Below are 18,991 nucleotides of genomic sequence, written 5' to 3' on the forward strand. Positions count from 1 at the left end.
TAATTAAATTGTTTCAGAGCCATTTCTACCGAGCAGTTGGGAGAGAGCTTAGGGAGTCGCCGTGTGTGTTGGCTGTATGATGAGAATGATCACTAGATCATTCATGTACATGTGTAATAAATTTTAAATTTTGCCCCGAGGGGCGAGTTTATTAGGCAGCGCCACTCATTTGTGAGTGGACATACCGCCATAGCAGCATGTATAACACTTCCCAATAGGAAGAAAACCCGCTGGGTTGTTCATCCTGTCACTTGTACCCAGACACAGCTGGGACTTGCTTAACTGTCTCAAGTGAATAGCTCCTCAAACAAGAAGATTAACATCTATCAACCCTTAAAAGCTTACGTTATCTTGCGGGTGCAAAATGGGGAAATCTTTTAAGAACAGTATCAATATTTGACAAATAGTGTTTTCGTAACTCAAACAATGTGGGGTTTATTATTCTACACAAACTTCTGATGTCTCTCAGGTGTTAACATTCACGTAGATAGTGGTCATGGTGGTGTCCATCACTCTCACTACAGATTCTGCAACTTCGCTGATCAACTGTACATGTGTAATGTACACATAAGTTACATACGGATATGGACACTAGCAAGCTTGTTTCCATATATATTTGTACAAATATTTATGAATTAAATCTGACATTTTTTTTCCAAATAATAAAACGGTAAACAAATATAATATACGAATGATTGTCTGACAACTTCACGTATTAATTAAGGCTAATTATCTCCTATACAACATCGCTTGATTTCGTCCAAGCATTTTGTGACATGACATTATATATGACCATTCATGTCTCTACAAAATCTGCTTATTGTAATGTCACAATAATACAATTAATCTACTAATTCAACAAGCACTATTTCTGAAAACAGATGTGAGCAAAAGCAATGCATCCACCAACAGAAACAAATGCAGGCAGCAACAGGATGCGGTGGTCGACTGTTGAGGCCGGCCTGTCATCATGACGACGCCTCCAGAAGCTTACAATAATAATAACACATATTATTCTAGCGATAAAGCAGGCGATCTTGTCGTATATATATATAGGACCCGGCCACCACTGCTACATGCATTCTCCAGCCGCATCTCTTGTGGTGTTCATCTCTGTACAAGCCAGTTCTCTCCCTTGGTAAGTCTGTCAGTGATGTTCAGCTGTTCCTTACCATTAAGCTTCTGTCTTAGAGAAATAATCTTCTGCCACAGGTGAGCTCTGCAGGTAACTTCTACATCTGAGGATAACAAGTTTTCATGCAAGTAAACATTGATTCTACAGGTGCGTCATGTCATTAACAGGTGCTGAACCTGTAAGTATTCCTGTGTGTTGTGACACACTGAAGGCGCGTTCCTGGGTTATTCTCACGACAGAATCAATATAATGTACCAAATCGCTCACAATATGCAGGAAAACTAATATTATGACAAAGTTTTGTACTCTATTGAGGAGCTTTTGTGTGGGTTAATAGGCTATGTGTATTTAGTCTTATTCATATTTATGTATAAATTTATTTATTCAGTGGAAATTGACAATAATATAATTTACTTTCAACATTAACTAAAACAAGAGACAAATGAGTGCAAATCTATTCTCTTAGTCACAAAACTTAACTGGTTTCCGATTGTCTGGAACATGAAGCCTGTTCGGATTGTCGAGGTGCCAACGACTAGTGCCATAGCACTAGTCTTGGGCCAACGACTGACATTATACAGGATGCAACCCACAACAGTCAACTAACTCTCAGCGACTTGTTAATTGCTTGGTAAAACAAAGACACCAGGTTCCCTACAGAGGTCTGTAGGTCACGTATCCCCACACCTATCCTAGGTGTGGGGATACGTGCCCAAACGTTTAGCTCGGGTATTTAATTCTGAGCAAATCGATTGTTCAATTAATAGTCCCTGTGGTGCAGTGGTAAAGCACTCGCCTGGAGCTTCGCTTTGAGAGCTTTGTCCTGGGTTCGTATTCTGACCGGGGAGGATTGCCTAGGTGCCAATTCTTAACTACAGCCTCTGTTCACCCATCAGTGAATGGGTATCTGGTTGTTAAACGATTTGGCGAGTCGTTTTCCGGGGAAAAAATAGTTTAAGGACATGCCCGAAACTCAATAAGTGTTATAGTGGCTTTACAAAAATGTAAGAACTCTTGTATATATTAATGAAAAAATAAGTTGTGCGACGACTGCGCCAAATATTTTAAATATTACCAAAATAGCACCCAAAATATTATTAATGGGACCCAAAATATTACACTGTACCTGGTGGATACCAACGGGTCGTGTCGCTTTTGTAAACTTGATGAATAATACAAACTGTTAATAATGCAGAAGATGAACATCTATCCGCTGTGCTACTTGGCCTCCCTACGTGATCAGAGGAATGTAAAAGGCTACATCTGAAGGTCTTATCTCAGCCTTCCATGACACCATCACCAGCCAGTCTTTTCTAAACTGAAAACTTATTCCAGAGACCAAAGTTCTGCGGGAACACCAGAAGTCAAATTGGGGATTGTATAACCCGCATATTTCGTGTTTTGGGAACCCAAATGTGTTAGTCTGAGCAGTAAGGATGTTACAGTTATGAGGATCGTGTACAGTGAAAATTTATATTTAGTGAAATTGTGTTTGAAGTATACTGTTTGTGAACATGTGTGCCCTTTTGTGCTGATCATGTGGGCCCTTCAATATCCATGGATGTGATGTACAACAGACTTGTCTCCTGCGTTGCAATAGTTCTGCAATATTTGCACTGAAATATCCACTCAATTTTTCATTGTGACCTTCTGTCACCTGTATAAATGTATTCAAATTTATGTTACCACGACACGATATTGTTACTTAACTTCACCGCACTAACTCATCGCTGCTCCTCCAACAGCTGCATCATGAAGCTGATGACATCTGTGTTAGTGACGGTGGTCCTGACCTTGCTGGTCGCCGGGACCTCTACCGCTGCCCCTGGAGACTTCCCCTTCGAGAGGTGCTTCAGTGGAACTCAAAAACAAGACCTCCGTAAGTTGATATTACATAGGAGGAAAAATTTAGCTAGCGGGTTAGCGGCTTTGCTTGAACGTAAATCAGTACGAACACTGTTGTGTGACTCGTTGTTACTGTGTAAATGTTTACAAAGGAAAATATAGTTGTCATGTAGAAAGCTTTAGCGAGAGAAGCTTGAGAATGCAGCGAGTGTGAGTGACATTTGGTAGTATAAAGTTGTCTTGCAGGAAATGTTAATGGAAGCATCACTAAGACACATCTTTATAATTTGATGAGGTGAAGAGCGGCTTCGTCCAGGTCTGAACTCGTCGGCTGCTGCCCGTGTGTATATTTATACAGAATGACGGATTGGTGTAAAGGCTCTTAGATCAGGGTGTAGAGGCACTCAGATCAGGGTGTAGAGGCACTCAGATCAGGGTGTAGAGGCACTCAGATCAGGGTGTAGAGGCACTCAGATCAGGGTGTAGAGGCACTCAGATCAGGGTGTAGAGGCACTCAGATCAGGGTGTAGAGGCACTTAGATCAGGGTGTAGAGGCACTCAGATCAGGGTGTAGAGGCACTCAGATCAGGGTGTAGAGGCACTCAGGTCAGGGTGTAGAGGCACTCAGATCAGGGTGTAGAGGCACTCAGATCAGGGTGTAGAGGCACTCAGATCAGGGTGTAGAGGCACTCAGATCAGGGTGTAGAGGCACTTAGATCAGGGTGTAGAGGCACTCAGATCAGGGTGTAGAGGCACTTAGATCAGGGTGTAGAAGCACTTAACCCGCCAAACACACGACTAAACTACGAAGTTGCTGCAACAGTCGAACAAGTTATAACAACTTTCTAACACGTCATAAAAATTTTATAACAACACGTAACAACTTTGTTACAAGTTGTCAGAAGGGAACAATAGGGACCGTTCCGTTGAGTGTTTGCAGGGATAGATCAGGGCCACCTTGAGGTTAACCAAAGAGGCCTCCAGGTAGACTGGACGGAGAGACCGTAGGACGTCGCTGTACACAGTCTGACGTATGTGTTACAGTCGGCCTGCTCAGGTACCCTTCTTTCGTGAGAGGATTTTCGGGGCTTAGCGTCCCCGCGGTTCGGTCCTCGACCAGGCCTTCCTTTTGTTACACAACCCCAGAAAGCAGCACCTAACAGCTGTCTAACTCACAGGTACCTATTTACCGCTAGCTAAACAGACGCATCAGGGTGAAAGAAACTTTGCCCATTTTTGTTTCCGCCTCCACCGGTGACCGAACCCGGAACCTCAGGACTACGAATCCGAAGCGCTATCCACTCAGCTGTCAAGTGCCAGGAGGTCTGTTAAAAATGCCCATTATATTAATGAGAAATTCCCCGTTGCGGGAACACTGTACCTGCTGATATTGTTTAAGATGCAGCTACTGGGAACAAAACGTTCCAAGTAGCACGGGCTATGGTGAGCCCGCAGTGGACTTACATGGCACAGGAGCGGGACTGTTAATTTTTTGGCACGCTGTTCCTGCTGATGTAGCCTCAATATATATTTTCTTTTCCTCCCTACAGACATGAAGCTCTGCACTGAAGTGGGAATGACTGATGCTTTTTGCAAGGCTAATAAGGCAATAATTAAGACCTGCAAGGATCAAATCCTGAGCGCCAGTCACACCCGGACCACCATTCAAGCCGCCGCCGACTGTCTGCACACAGTGGGAGATATTACCGTCCCAGATGACGACACAGGTGAGTGCCAGCATGCTGTCCACTCGTGGGCCCTCAAGCTGTTAAAGCTTAGTCACGTTATCTTAATGCTTGGCCTTAGGTGCTCCTTCGCACTGTCTCTGGGTTACGTCGTCTTGGATATATTGCCTCGTACAAAGTGTTCTTTTTTGCGTCGTGGATCAGCCCACCTAGGTAGAATCAATTCTAGAATGCCCCACACAGGGACACAACTCGTGTTATATTGTATGGTCAATAGTAATAAGGTGATGATTGTCACAAATACCCAACAGTCCCCCCTAACTGACAATCAAGTTCCCCAAACCAGACAAGTAACCGGTTTCTTCTTTTCACAGCTACCACCCATCTTTTCAAGCAGTTCATGAAAAAAGTCGTGACCATTCAGGATATGTGCTCCGACGCTGAAGAAATGATAGCCTGCTTGAAGCAAAATACAGAAATGGTGAGTCCTTTTGGGGCTTTATTGAACGAGCGAGCTTGTGTGTGTGTTTGTATTTGTGTGTATTTTCCATTCGTGTCTGCAAAATAGAGCTATTTTGTTGTATTATGATATATCTCTTGGACCCCGCCTTTCTAATCAATATATTTTTCCTCTATTATATCTACTACATATAATTCTCTCTAACACACGCACACACACATCCCCAAGAAGCAGCCCGTAGAAGCTGTCTAACTTCCAGGGACCTATTTACTGCATGGAGAACAGGGACAAGAGGGCGAAAGAAACTCGGCTCATTTGTTTCCGTCTCCGCCGGGAATCGAACCCGAGCCATTAGGACTACGATCCCCGAGCGCTGTCCACTCAGCCGCGAGGCCTCTCCACTATGTGTGTGTGTGTGTGTATCATTCAATTTGTCTGCAAGACTTGAGATTCGGGTTAAATATGACACGAGTCTAGTTTGTAGAGGTTGACAGGAAAATAAGTGGATTTGTTCTTATGTAAACTCACTAACTAACCTGTTCTTATATGTCCGACGATCAGTTTGGTGTTAAAAGCAACAAACAATTTCCAGTAGTTGTTTTTGCTTAATCCAGTAATTCATATTTATCACTTATAGGTTCAGCTGATGAAGAACTGCATTGCAAAAGCTGGCAAATAAATGCCCCACCGAGACGTCCAATACCACAGAGAGATCTCGAACACCACAGACATGTCCAACTCCAGAAAGTCGTCAAACACCACAGAGACGTCTGAAGAGCATCATAACTCGATGTAGAACTTCTGAAGAAAACTTAAGAATTTCCCCGACTACCTCTCCTGAATTACCGGAGAAAACCTTTAATTCTGAGTTCGACAAAATAGAAATGAACAGTGAGAATAACGCCTTCAGAACAACACCAACAGCCATGGTAACACCACCAACAACAATGACATCAACACCATGCTGGGCCGGAGGCTACTATATCTGCTGCATATATTTCTCTTTTAAAATTACATTACTTTAAACAAAATTTGAAATATGTAATTCATAAATCCAATTTACTTGTGTTTTTTATTAAATAAATTAATTGGCAAGTTCGGTTTTTTTCTACATTCACCGTTCAAAAATATCCTCAATTCACTAAATTCACTGTGAATAATGAACTGTAGATAACAAAATACATTAAAGAATAAGAATACGATGAGTTTAATTTTGTGTGAATCTCAGAACAAATTTGTCTAATAAGCAAATAGTTTATTCTATCAAATAAATTGTTTGATGTGACTGAGTCTGGAAAATGGCTGGTCTGTGATCATTTGATCTATATTCGCAAAAGAAAGAAGAAAATTAGATTTTCTTAAGAATAGCAAATATTTTTTTTTTTTAAATAAATATATATATATATATATATATATATATATATATATATATATATATATATATATATATATATATATATATATATATATATATATATATATAGTTTAAGTAATAGATGGTAATATTACCATCTCTTTTAAGGGTCTGAGCAGGTGGTGGAGAGGGTTAAGGCGTACCTGTTATGCCAGTTGCTGGAAGGCTTCTGTGCTGGCTAGGGTTCGAGTCTCCTGGTGGGAAAGTGTTCTAAAGTTGTATACTTGACTCTCGTGTTTAGGAGAGTTGTGCCTTATATATATATATATATATATATATATATATATATATATATATATATATATATATATATATATATATATATATATATATATATATATATATACAATAATTGTTACATTCTTGTACAGCCACTAGTACGCGTAGCGTTTCGGGCTGGTCCCTGGAATACGATCCCCTGCCGTGAAGAATCGTTTTTTCATCCAAGTACACACTTTACTGTTGTGTTAAACAGAGGCTACAGTTAAGGAATTGCGCCCAGTAAGTAAATATACTTAAGTAATATCAATCATAAGTGCTTTACTATATCTTAAATATTTATTCAAATTTAGAACATTTTATCTTTTGGTGACCAGGAAGATACATGGCGATAGTTTCTTATCTCTCTTCCTCTTTGTTCCTCTCTTTTCACCTTCTTACGGCAGACGATGGTGTGCTGAGAACAGAGGAAGGGAAAACTTTGGCCCAAGATGAGTGGTGAGACACGAAGGAACTAACACACAGGAGAAGGAAGAATCAAATAAAAGTAGGAAGAAAGTACGAAAATACTTGAGAGATGACTGCAGGCGAAAGAGAAAACAAATGAAAAATTACAAACTCGGAGCCTGATAGAAGTTCTTGGAAAAAAACCGTATCTGACAAGACTGTAACAGGAGACGGAAGAAGCCGATTTATACTGATTGTAGTTGGAGAACTGTGAACAGTTTACCACAGTTGGTGACACGAGGCAAGGTCTACCACAGTGCGGAGACGAGCCAGAGTCTACCACAGTGGGGAGATGAGCCAAGATCTACCACAGTGCGGAGACGAGCCAGAGTCTATCACAGTGGGGAGATGGTCTTCTACATGTTACAGGGGGGGGGGGTTTCAGTAAGCCTGCCACAGTGTCACAGGGGAGTCAATAGGCCTGCTAGAGTGTCACAGGGGATCAGTTGGCCTGTTACAGTGTTACAGGGGGTCAATAGGCCTGTTACAGTAGGTCATTAGGACTGCTACAGTGTCACAGGAGGTCAGTATTCTGACACTTAAGCTCACCATACCACACCTTTCGCTCCCCCAGCTTGGTGCCTTCTTTTGATGATTACTTTCGCTCAACACAGGTCAAACGTCCATTGGTGGCGCCCTGGTAACCGCCCCGCGTCTCGCGACCGACGTACCTAATTCGAGTCCTGGCCAAGGTAGATTATTTGGACGTCAATACTTAACTTTTAGCGTCTGTTCACCCAGCAGTAAATGAATATCTGGTTGTTAACCAATTAGTGGGTGGTGTTCCAGGGAACACTTACGGGGCAAGGTTTACCATGCGCCATGGGAAGGGAAAGCCCTCAGCTTGCTAACAGGAGTCAGGTAATCCTGTACTCACCTGAGTAACAGAAAAGAGTTTAAACAAATATTCAGAAGACTATTGATAATCACTTGAGGTCGGACGAAACAAGAGACTGATTTATAGTTAATAAGAACGCAGGTAAAAATGATCGTCTGGAAACTCGGTATTATAATTTAATTGTTTCAGAGCCATTTCTACCGAGCAGTTGGGAGGGAGCTTAGGGAGTCGCCGTGTGTGTTGGCTGTATGATGAGAATGATCATTAGATCATTCATGTACATGTGTAATAAATTTTAAATTTTGCCCCGAGGGGCGAGTTTATTGGGCAGCGCCACTCATCTTGTGAGTGGACATACCGCCATAGCAGCATGTATAACACTTCCCAATAGGAAGAAAACCCGCTGGGTTGTTCATCCTGTCACTTGTACCCAGACACAGCTGGGACTTGCTTAACTGTCTCAAGTGAACAGCTCCTCAAACAAGAAGATTAACATCTATCAACCCTTAAAAGCTTACGTTATCTTGCGGGTGCAAAATGGGGAAATCTTTTAAGAACAGTATCAATATTTGACAAATAGTGTTTTCGTAACTCAAACAATGTGGGGTTTATTATTCTACACATACTTCTGATGTCTCTCAGGTGTTAACATTCACGTAGATAGTGGTCATGGTGGTGTCCATCACTCTCACCACAGATTCTGCAACTTCGCTGATCAACTGTACATGTGTAATGTACACATAAGTTACATACGGATATGGACACTAGCAAGCTTGTTTCCATATATATTTGTACAAATATTTATGAATTAAATCTGACATTTTTTTTTCCAAATAATAAATCAGTAAACAAATATAATATACGAATGATTGTCTGACAACTTCACGTATTAATTAAGGCTAATTATCTCCTATACAACATCGCTTGATTTCGTCCAAGCATTTTGTGACATGACATTATATATGACCATTCATGTCTCTACAAAATCTGCTTATTGTAATGTCACAATAATACAATTAATCTACTAATTCAACAAGCACTATTTCTAAAAACAGGTGTGAGCAAAAGCAATGCACCCACCAACAGAAAGAAATGCAGGCAGCAACAGGATGCGGTATAGACTGTCGAGGCCGGCTTGTCATCATGACGACGCCTCCAGAAGCTTACAATAATAATAACACATATTATTCTAGCGATAAAGCAGGCGATCTTGTGTTATATATATAAAGGACCCGGCCACCACTGCTACATACATTCTCCAGTCCCTTCTCTTGTGGTGTTCATCTCTGTACAAGCCAGTTCTCTCCCTTGGTAAGTCTGTCAGTGATGTTCAGCTGTTCCTTACCATTAAGATTCTGTCTTAGAGAAATAATCTTCTGCCACAGGTGAGCTCTGCAGGTAACTTCTACATCTGAGGATAACAAGTTTTCATGCAAGTAAACATTGATTCTACAGGTGCGTCATGTCATTAACAGGTGCTGAACCTGTAAGTATTCCTGTGTGTTGTGACACACTGGAGCCGCCTTCCTGGGCTTCTCTCACGACAGAATCAATATAATGTACCAAATCGCTCACAATATGCAGGAAAACTAATATTATGACAAAGTTTTGTACATTATTGAGGAGCTTTTGTGTGGGTTAATAGGCTATGTGTATTTAGTCTTATTCATATTTATGTATAAATTTATTTAATTAGTGGAAATTGACAATAATATAATTTACTTTCAACATTAACTAAAACAAGAGACAAATGAGTGGAAATCTATTCTCTTAGTCACAAAACTTAACTGGTTTCCGATTGTCTGGAACATGAAGCTTGTTCGGATTGTCGAGGTGCCAACGACTAGTGCCATAGCACTAGTCTTGGGCCAACGACTGACATTATACAGGATGCAACCCACAACAGTAGACTAACTCTCAGCGACTTGTTAATTGCTTGGTAAAACAAAGACACCAGGTTCCCTACAGAGGTCTGTAGGTCACGTATCCCCACACCTATCCTAGGTGTGGGGATACGTGCCCAAACGTTTAGCTCGGGTATTTAATTCTGAGCAAATCGATTGTCCAATTCTATAGTCTCTATGGTGCAGTGGTAAAGCACTCGTCTGGCGCTTCGCTTTGAGAGCTTTGTTCTGGGTTCGTATTCTGACCGGGGAGGATTGCCTAGGTGCCAATTCTTAACTACAGCCTCTGTTCACCCATCAGTGAATGGGTATCTGGTTGTTAAACGATTTTGCGAGTCGTTTTCCGGGAAAAAATAGGGTTAAGGACATGCCCGAAACTCAATGTGTGCTATAGTGTCTTTACAGAAATGTAAGAACTCTTGTATATATTCATAAAAAATTAAAAGTTGTGAGACGACTGCGCTAAATATTACAATTATTACCCAAATAGCTCCTAAAATATTATTAATGGGACCCAAAATATTACACTGTACCTGGTGGATACCAACGGGTCGTGTCGCTTTTGTAAACTTGATGAATAATACAAACTGTTAATAATGCAGAAGATAAGCATCTGTCCGCTGTGCTACTTGGCCTCCCTACGTGATCAGAGGAAGGTAGAAGGCTGCATCTGAAGGTCTTATCTCAGCCTTCCATGACACCATCACCAGCCAGTCTTTTCTAAACTGAAAACTTATTCCAGAGACCAAAGTTCCGTGGGAACACCACAGGTCAAATTGGGGATTTCATAACCCGCATATTTCGTGTTTTGGGAACCCAAATGTGTTAGTCTTAGCAGTAAGGATGTTACAGTTATGAGGATCGTGTACAGTGAAAATTTATATTTAATGAAACTGTGTTTAAAGTATACTGTTTGTGAACATGTGTGGCCTTTTGTGCTGATCATGTGGGCCCTTCAATATCCATGGATGTGAAGTACAACAGACTTGTCTCCTGCGTTGCAATAGTTCTGCAATATTTGCACTGAAATATCCACTCAATTTTTCATTGTGACCTTCTGTCACCTGTATAAATGTATTCAAATTTATGTTACCACGACACGATATTGTTACTTAACTTCACCACACTAACTCATCGCTGCTCCTCCAACAGCTGCATCATGAAGCTGATGACATCTGTGTTAGTGACGGTGGTCCTGACCTTGCTGGTCGCCGGGACCTCTACCGCTGCCCCTGGCGACTTCCCCTTCGAGAAATGCTTCAATGAAACTCAAAAACAAGACCTCCGTAAGTTGATATTACATAGGAGGAAAAATTTAGCTAGCGGGTTAGCGGCTTTGCTTGAACGTAAATCAGTACGAACACGGTTGTGTGACTCGTTGTTACTGTGTAAATGTTTACAAAGGAAAATATAGTTGTCATGTAGAAAGCTTTAGCGAGAGAAGCTTGAGAATGCAGCGAGTGTGAGTGACATTTGGTAGTATAAAGTTGCCTTGCAGGAAATATTAATGGAAGCATCACTAAGACGCATCTTTATAATTTGTTGAGGTGAAGAGCGCCTTCGTCCAGGTCTGATCTCGTCGGCTGCTGCTCGTATTTATATTTATACAGCATGACGGGTTGGTGTAGAGGCTCTTTGATCAGGGTGTAGAGGCTCTTTGATCAGGGTGTAGAGGCTCTTAGATCAGGGTGTACAGGCTCTTTGATCAGGGTGTAGAGGCACTTAGATCAGGGTGTAAAGGCTCTTTGATCAGGGTGTAGAGGCTCTTAGATCAGGGTGTAGAGGCACTTAGATCAGGTGTAGAGGCTCTTAGATCAGGGTGTAGAGGCTCTTTGATCATGGTGTAGAGGCTCTTAGATCAGGGTGTAGAGGCACTTTGATCAGGGTGTAGAGGCTCTTAGATCAGGGTGTAGAGGCTCTTAGATCAGGTGTAGAGGCTCTTAGATCAGGGTGTAGAGGCTCTTTGATCAGGGTGTAGAGGCTCTTTGATCAGGGTGTAGAGGCTCTTTGATCAGGGTGTAGAGGCACTTAGATCAGGGTGTAGAGGCACTTAGATCAGGGTGTAGAGGCACTTAGATCAGGGTGTAGAGGCACTTAGATCAGGATATAGAGGCACTTAGATCAGGATGTAGAGGCACTTAGATCAGGGCGTAGAGGCACTTAGATCAGGGTGTAGAGGCACTCAGATCAGGGTGTAGAGGCACTCAGATCAGGGTGTAGAGGCACTCAGATCAGGGTGTAGAGGCACTCATATCAGGGTGTAGAGGCACTCAGATCAGGGTGTAGAGGCACTCAGATCAGGGTGTAGAGGCATTTAGATCAGGGTGTAGAGGCACTCGGATCAGGGTGTAGAGGCACTCAGGTCAGGGTGTAGAAGCACTTAACCCGCCAAACACACGACTAAACTACGAAGTTGCTGCAACGGTCGAACAAGTTATAACAACTTTCTAACACGTCATAAAAAAAATTATAACAACACGTAACAACTTTGTTACAAGTTGTCAGAAGGGAACAATAGGGACCGTTCCGTTGAGTGTTTGCAGGGATAGATCAGGGCCACCTTGAGGTTAACAGAAGAGGCCTCCAGGTAGACTGGACGGAGAGACCGTAGATCGTCGCTGTACACAGTCTGACGTAGGTGTTACATTCGGAGTGATCAGGTACCCTTCTTTCGTGAGAGGATTTTCAGGGCTTAGCGTCCCCGCGGTCCGGTCCTCGACCAGGCCTTCTTTTTGTTACACATCCCCAGGAATCAGCCCCTAACAGCTGTCTAACTCCCAGGTACCTATTTACCGCTAGCTGAACAGACGCATCAGGGTGAAAGAAACTTTGCCCATTTTTGTTTCCGCCTCAACCGGTGACCGAACCTGGAACCTCAGGACTACGAATCCGAAGCGCTATCCACTCAGCTGTCAAGTGCCAGGAGGTCTGGTAAAAATACCCATTATATTAATGAGAAATTCCCCGTTGCGGTAACACTGTACCTGCTGATATTGTTTAAGATACAGCTACTGGGAACAAAACGTTCCAAGTAGCACGGGCTATGGTGAGCCCGCAGTGGACTTACATGGCACAGGAGCGGGACTGTTAATTTTTTGGCACGCTGTTCCTGCTGATGTAGCCTCAATATATATTTTCTTTTCCTCCCTACAGACATGAAGCTCTGCACTGAAGTGGGAATGACTGATGCTTTTTGCAAGGCTAATAAGGCAATAATTAAGACCTGCAAGGATCAAATCCTGAGCGCCAGTCACACCCGGCCCACCATTCAAACCGCCGTCGAATGTCTGCACACAGTGGGAGATATTACCGTCCCAGATGACGACACAGGTGAGTGCCAGCATGCTGTCCACTCGTGGGCCCTCAAGCTGTTAAAGCTTAGTCACGTTATCTTAATGCTTGGCCTTAGGTGCTCCTTCGCACTGTCTCTGGATTACGTCGTCTTGGATATATTGCCTCGTACAAAGTGTTCATTTTTTGCGTCGTGGATCAGCCCACCTAGGTAGAATCAATTCTAGAATGCCCCACACAGGGACACAACTCGTGTTATATTGTATGGTCAATAGTAATAAGGTGATGATGGTCATAAATACCCAACAGTCCCCCCTAACTGACAATCAAGTTCCCCAAACCAGACAAGTAACCGGTTTCTTCTTTTCACAGCTACCACCCATCTTATCAATCAGTACAGGCAAACAGTCGTGACCATTCAGGATTTGTGCTCCGACGCTGAAGAAATGATAGCCTGCTTGTGGCAAAATACAGAAATGGTGAGTCCTTTTGGGGCTTTATTGAACGAGCGGGCTTGTGTGTGTGTGTTTGTATTTGTGTGTATTTTCCATTCGTGTCTGCAAAATAGAGCTATTTTGTTGTATTATGATATATCTCTTGGACCCCGCCTTTCTAATAAATATATTTTTCCTCTATTATATCTACTACATATAATTCTCTCTAACACACGCACACACACACACATCCCCAAGAAGCAGCCCGTAGAAGCTGTCTAATTTCCTGGTACCTATTTACTGCATGGAGAACAGGGACAAGAGGGCGAAAGAAACTCGGCTCATTTGTTTCCGTCTCCGCCGGGAATCGAACCCGAGCAATTAGGACTACGATCCCCGAGCGCTGTCCACTCAGCCGCGAGGCCTCTCCACTATGTGTGTGTGTGTGTGTGTGTGTGTGTCATTCAATTTGTCTGCAAGATTTGAGATTCGGGTCAAATATGACACGAGTCTAGTTTGTAGAGGTTGACAGGAAAATAAGTGGATTTGTTCTTATGTAAACTCACTAACTAACCTGTTCTTATATGTCCGACGATCAGTTTGGTGTTAAAAGCAACAAACAATTTCCAGTAGTTGTTTTTGCTTAATCCAGTAATTCATATTTATCACTTATAGGTTCAGCTGATGAAGGACTGCATTGCAAAAGCTGGCAAATAAATGCCCCACCGAGACGTCCAATACCACAGAGAGATCTCCAACACCACAGACATGTCCAACTCCAGAAAGTCGTCAAACACCACAGAGACGTCTGAAGAGCATCATAACTCGATGTAGAACTTCTGAAGAAAACTTAAGAATTTCCCGACTACCTTTCCTGAATTACCGGAGAAAACAATTAATTTTGAGTTCGACAAAATAGAAATGAACAGTGAGAATAACGCCTTCAGAACAACACCAACAGCCATGGTAACACCACCAACAACAATGACATCAACACCATGCTGGGCCGGAGGCTACTATATCTGCTGCATATATTTCTCTTTTAAAATTACATTACTTTAAAAAAAATTGAAATATATAATTCATATAACCAATTTACTTGTGTTTTTGATTAAATAAATTAATTGGCAAGTTCGGGTTTTTTCGACATTCACCGTTCAAAAATATCCTCAATTCATTAAATTCACTGTGAATAATGAACTGTAGATAACAAAATACATTAAGTAATAAGAATACGATGAGTTTAATTTTGTGTGAATCTCAGAACAAATTTGTCTAATAAGCAAATAGTTTATTCTATCAAATAAATTGTTTGATGTGACTGAGTCTGGAAAATGGCTGGTCTGTGATCATTTGATCTATATTCGCAAAAGAAAGAAGACAATTAGAGTTTCTTAAGAATAGCAAATATACTTAAGTAATATCAATCATAAGTGCTTTACTATATCTTAAATATTGATTCAAATTTAGAACATTTTATCTTTTGGTGACCAGGAAGATAAATGGCGATAGTTTCTTATCTCCCTTCCTCTTTGTTCCTCTCTTTTGACCTTCTTACTGCAGACGATGGTGTGCTGAGAACAGAGGAAGGGAAAACTTTGGCCCAAGATGAGTGGTGAGACACGAAGGAACTAACACACAGGAGAAGGAAGAATCAAATAAAAGTAGGAAGAAAGTACGAAAATACTTGAGAGATGACTGCAGGCGAAAGAGAAAAATGAAAAATTACAAACTCGGAGCCTGATAGAAGTTCTTGGAAAAAAACCGTATCTGACAAGACTGTAACAGGAGACGGAAGAAGCCGATTTATACTGATTGTAGTTGGAGAACTGTGAACAGTTTACCACAGTTGGTGACATGAGGCAAGGTCTACCACAGTGGGGAGACGGGCCAAAGTCTACCACAGTGGGGAGATGGCCTTCTACATGTCACAGGGGGGGCTCAGTAAGCCTGCCACAGTGTCACAGGGGAGTCAATAGGCCTGCTAGAGTGTCACAGGGGATCAGTTGGCCTTCTACTGTGTTACGGGGGGTCAATAGGCCTGTTACAGTGTTATAGGAGGTCATTAGGACTGCTACAGTGTCACAGGAGGTCCGTATTCTGACACATAAGCTCACCATACCACACGTTTCGCTCCCCCAGCTTGGTGCCTTCTTTTGATGATTACTTTCGCTCATCACAGGTCAAACGTCCATTGGTGGCGCACTGGTAACCGCCCCGCGTCTCGCGACCGACGTACCAAATTCGAATACTGGCCAAGGTAGATTATTTGGACGTCAATACTTAACTTTTAGCCTCTGTTCACCCAGCAGTAAATGAATATCTGGTTGTTAACCAATTAGTGGGTGGTGTTCCAGGGAACACTTACGGGGCAAGGTTTACCATGCGCCATGGGAAGGGAAAGCCCTCAGCCCGCTAACAGGAGTCAGCAGTCGGCTGATCCTGTACTCACCTGTGTAAAACAAATGAGTTTAAACAAATATCCAGAAGACTGTTGATAAACACTTGAGGTCGGACGAAACAAGAGACTGATTTATAGATAATAACAACGCAAGTTGGAATGATCGTCTGGAAACTCGGTATTATAATTAAATTGTTCCAGTGCCATTTCTACCGAGCAGTTGGGAAGGAGCTTAGGGAGTCGCCATGTGTGTTGGCTGTATGAGAAAGATCACTAGATCATGTGTAATGTACACATAAGTTACATACTGATACATACTAGCAAGCTTGTTTCCAGATATATTTGTACAAATATTTATGAATTAAATCTGTCATGTTTTTTTCCCCAAATAATAAAACGGTAAACAAATATAATATACGAATGATTGTCTGACAACTTCACGTATAAATTAAGGCTAATTCCAACATTTATCTCCGATACAACATGGCTTGATTTCGTCCAAGCATTTTGTGACATGACTTTATATATGAGCATTCATGTCTCCACAAAATCTGCTTATTGTAATGTCACAATAATACAATTAATTTACTAATTCAACAAGCACTATTTCTGAAAACAGATGTGAGCAAGAACAGCGCACCCACCAACAGGGACAGACGCAGTCAGCAGCAGGATGTGGTGATTGTCAAGATCTGCCTGTCATCATGACGACGCCTCCGGAAGCCTACAATAATAATAACGCAAATCATTCGGGCGATCAAGCAGCCGATCTTGTGGTATATATAGAGTACCCGGCCACCACTGCTACACACATCCTCCAGCCTCTTCCCTTGTGGTGTTCATCTCTGTACAAGCCAGTTCTCTCCCTTGGTAAGTCTGGAAGTGCTGTTCAGATGTTTCTTACCCTTAAGCTTCTGTCTTAGAGAAATGACCTGCTGAAACAAGTGAGCTCTGCAGGTAAAGTAAACATTGCTCCTACAGGTGCGTCATGTCATCACCAGGTCCTGGCCTTGTAAGTATTCCTCTGTGTTGTGTTATACTGTTTTTTTCCCTACAGACAAAAAGCAGCGCGTTGATCGGCTTCACTCACGACAGAATCAATATAATGCACCAAATCGCTCACAATATGCAGGAAAACTAATATTATGATAAAGTTTTGTACTTTATTGAGGAGCTTTTGTGTGGGTTAATAGACCATGTGTATTTAGTCTCATTCATATTTATTTATAAATTTATTTAAGCAGTGGAAGTTGACAATAATATAATTAACTTTCAACATTAATTAAACATAAGATAAATGAGTGCAAATCATTTATTTGTCACAAAACAAATAATTTTGTGACTCTGAGTCACAAAACTTAACTAGTTTCCAATTATCTGGAACATGAAGCCTGTTCGGGTTGTCGAGGTGCTTGAAGTCTAGGCCAACGACTGACATTCAACAGGATGCAATCCACAACATTAGACTAACTCTCAGCGACTTGTTTACTGCTTGGTAAAACAAAGACACCAGGTTCCCTACAGAGGTCTGTAGGTCACGTATCCCCACACCTATCCTAGGTGTGGGGATACGTGCCCAAACGTCTAGCTCGGGTATTTAACTCTGAGCAAATCGATTGTCCAATTCAGTAGTCCCTGTGATGCAGTTGTAAAGCACTCGTCTGGTGCTTCACGAGTGCTCTATCATGGGTTCGTATCTTGGCCAGGGAAGATTAACTGGGTGCCACTCTTTAACTATAGCCTCTGCTCACCCATCAGTCAATGGGTACCTGGTTGTTACACGATTTGGCGGGTCGTTTTCCGGGGAAATATAGTATTAAGGACCTGCCCGAAACTCAATGCGCGCTAGTGGCTTTATAAGAATGTAAGAACTCTTGTATATATTCATAAAAACATTAAAAGTTATAAGACGACTGCGCTAAATATTATAAATATTACCAAAATAGCACCCAAAATATTATTAATGGAACCCAAAATATTATTAATGGGACCCCAATATTACACTGTACCTGGTGGATACCAACGGGTCGTGTCGCTTTTATAAACGTGATGAATAATACAATCTGTTAATAATGCAGAAGATAAGCATCTGTCCGCTGTGCTACTTGGCCTCCCTACGTGATCAGAAGAAGGTAAAAGGCTACATCTGAAGATCTTATCTCAACCTTCCATGACACCATCACCAGCCAGTCTTTCCTAAACTGAAAACTTATTCCAGAGACCAAAGTTCCGGGGAAACACCAAAAGTCAAATTGGGGATTTCATAACCCGCAAATTTCTGGTTCTGGGAACCCAAATGTGTTAGTCTTAGCAGTTAGGATGTTACAGTTATGAGGATCGTGTACAGTGAAAATTTATATTTAGTGAAACTGTGTTTGAGGTAAGTATACTGTTTGTGAACGTGTGTGTCCTATTTGTGCTGTCCTACACTTCTCATGAGTGTAGAATGTACAACAGTCTGTTATCTCCTGTTTCAACAGTCCAGCAATATTTGCATTGAAACAGCCACTCAATTTTGCATTATAAAATTTTGTCACCTGTATAAATCTGTTCCAATAATTGTTACCACGACACGATATTGTTACTTAACTTCACCACACTAACTCATCGTTGCTCCTCCAACAGCTGCATCATGAAGCTGATGACATCTGTGTTAGTGACGGTGGTCCTGACCTTGCTGGTCGCCGGGACCTCTACCGCTGGCCCTGGCGGCTTCCCCTTCGAGAAGTGCTTCAGTGAAGCACAAAAACAGGAATTCAGTAAGTTGATATTACATAAGTAGAAGAACTTAGCTAGCGGGTTAGCAGCCTTGCAGGAACGTAAATCAGTACGAACACTGTTGTGTGTCTTGTTGTTAC

At 41.9% G+C, this 18,991-nt stretch overlaps 3 protein-coding genes across 3 annotated transcripts in view; all 3 read left to right on the top strand.

The window, feature by feature from the left end:
• The first annotated feature begins 1,042 nt into the window (after positions 1-1,042).
• LOC123747414 (uncharacterized) lies at positions 1,043-6,221 on the top strand. The gene is made up of 5 exons (XM_045729627.2): positions 1,043-1,138; positions 2,881-3,014; positions 4,531-4,707; positions 5,040-5,146; positions 5,763-6,221. Exons 1-5 carry the CDS (start codon positions 1,077-1,079, stop codon positions 5,802-5,804), a joined length of 522 nt encoding a protein of 173 aa, XP_045585583.2. The 5' UTR covers positions 1,043-1,076; the 3' UTR covers positions 5,805-6,221.
• Positions 6,222-9,309: 3,088 nt separating this feature from the next.
• On the top strand, positions 9,310-14,866 carry LOC123747415 (uncharacterized). Its single transcript, XM_045729629.2, has 5 exons — positions 9,310-9,414; positions 11,160-11,293; positions 13,161-13,337; positions 13,671-13,777; positions 14,408-14,866. The coding sequence occupies exons 2-5, from the start codon at positions 11,167-11,169 to the stop codon at positions 14,447-14,449; spliced, it is 453 nt and encodes a 150-aa protein (XP_045585585.2). The 5' UTR covers positions 9,310-9,414; positions 11,160-11,166; the 3' UTR covers positions 14,450-14,866.
• A 2,010-nt stretch (positions 14,867-16,876) lies between these two features.
• The window catches only part of LOC123747416 (uncharacterized), a 4,174-nt gene continuing 2,059 nt past the window's right edge, over positions 16,877-18,991 (top strand). The window contains exons 1-2 of the mRNA XM_045729630.2: positions 16,877-17,003; positions 18,759-18,892. Coding sequence (XP_045585586.1) covers positions 18,766-18,892 — 127 coding nt within the window. The 5' untranslated portion in view covers positions 16,877-17,003; positions 18,759-18,765. The remainder of the gene's footprint in view (positions 17,004-18,758; positions 18,893-18,991) is intronic.

This window comes from Procambarus clarkii, chromosome 94 (assembly GCF_040958095.1).
Source record: "Procambarus clarkii isolate CNS0578487 chromosome 94, FALCON_Pclarkii_2.0, whole genome shotgun sequence".
In the NCBI taxonomy this organism is placed as follows: Eukaryota; Metazoa; Arthropoda; class Malacostraca; order Decapoda; family Cambaridae; genus Procambarus; species Procambarus clarkii.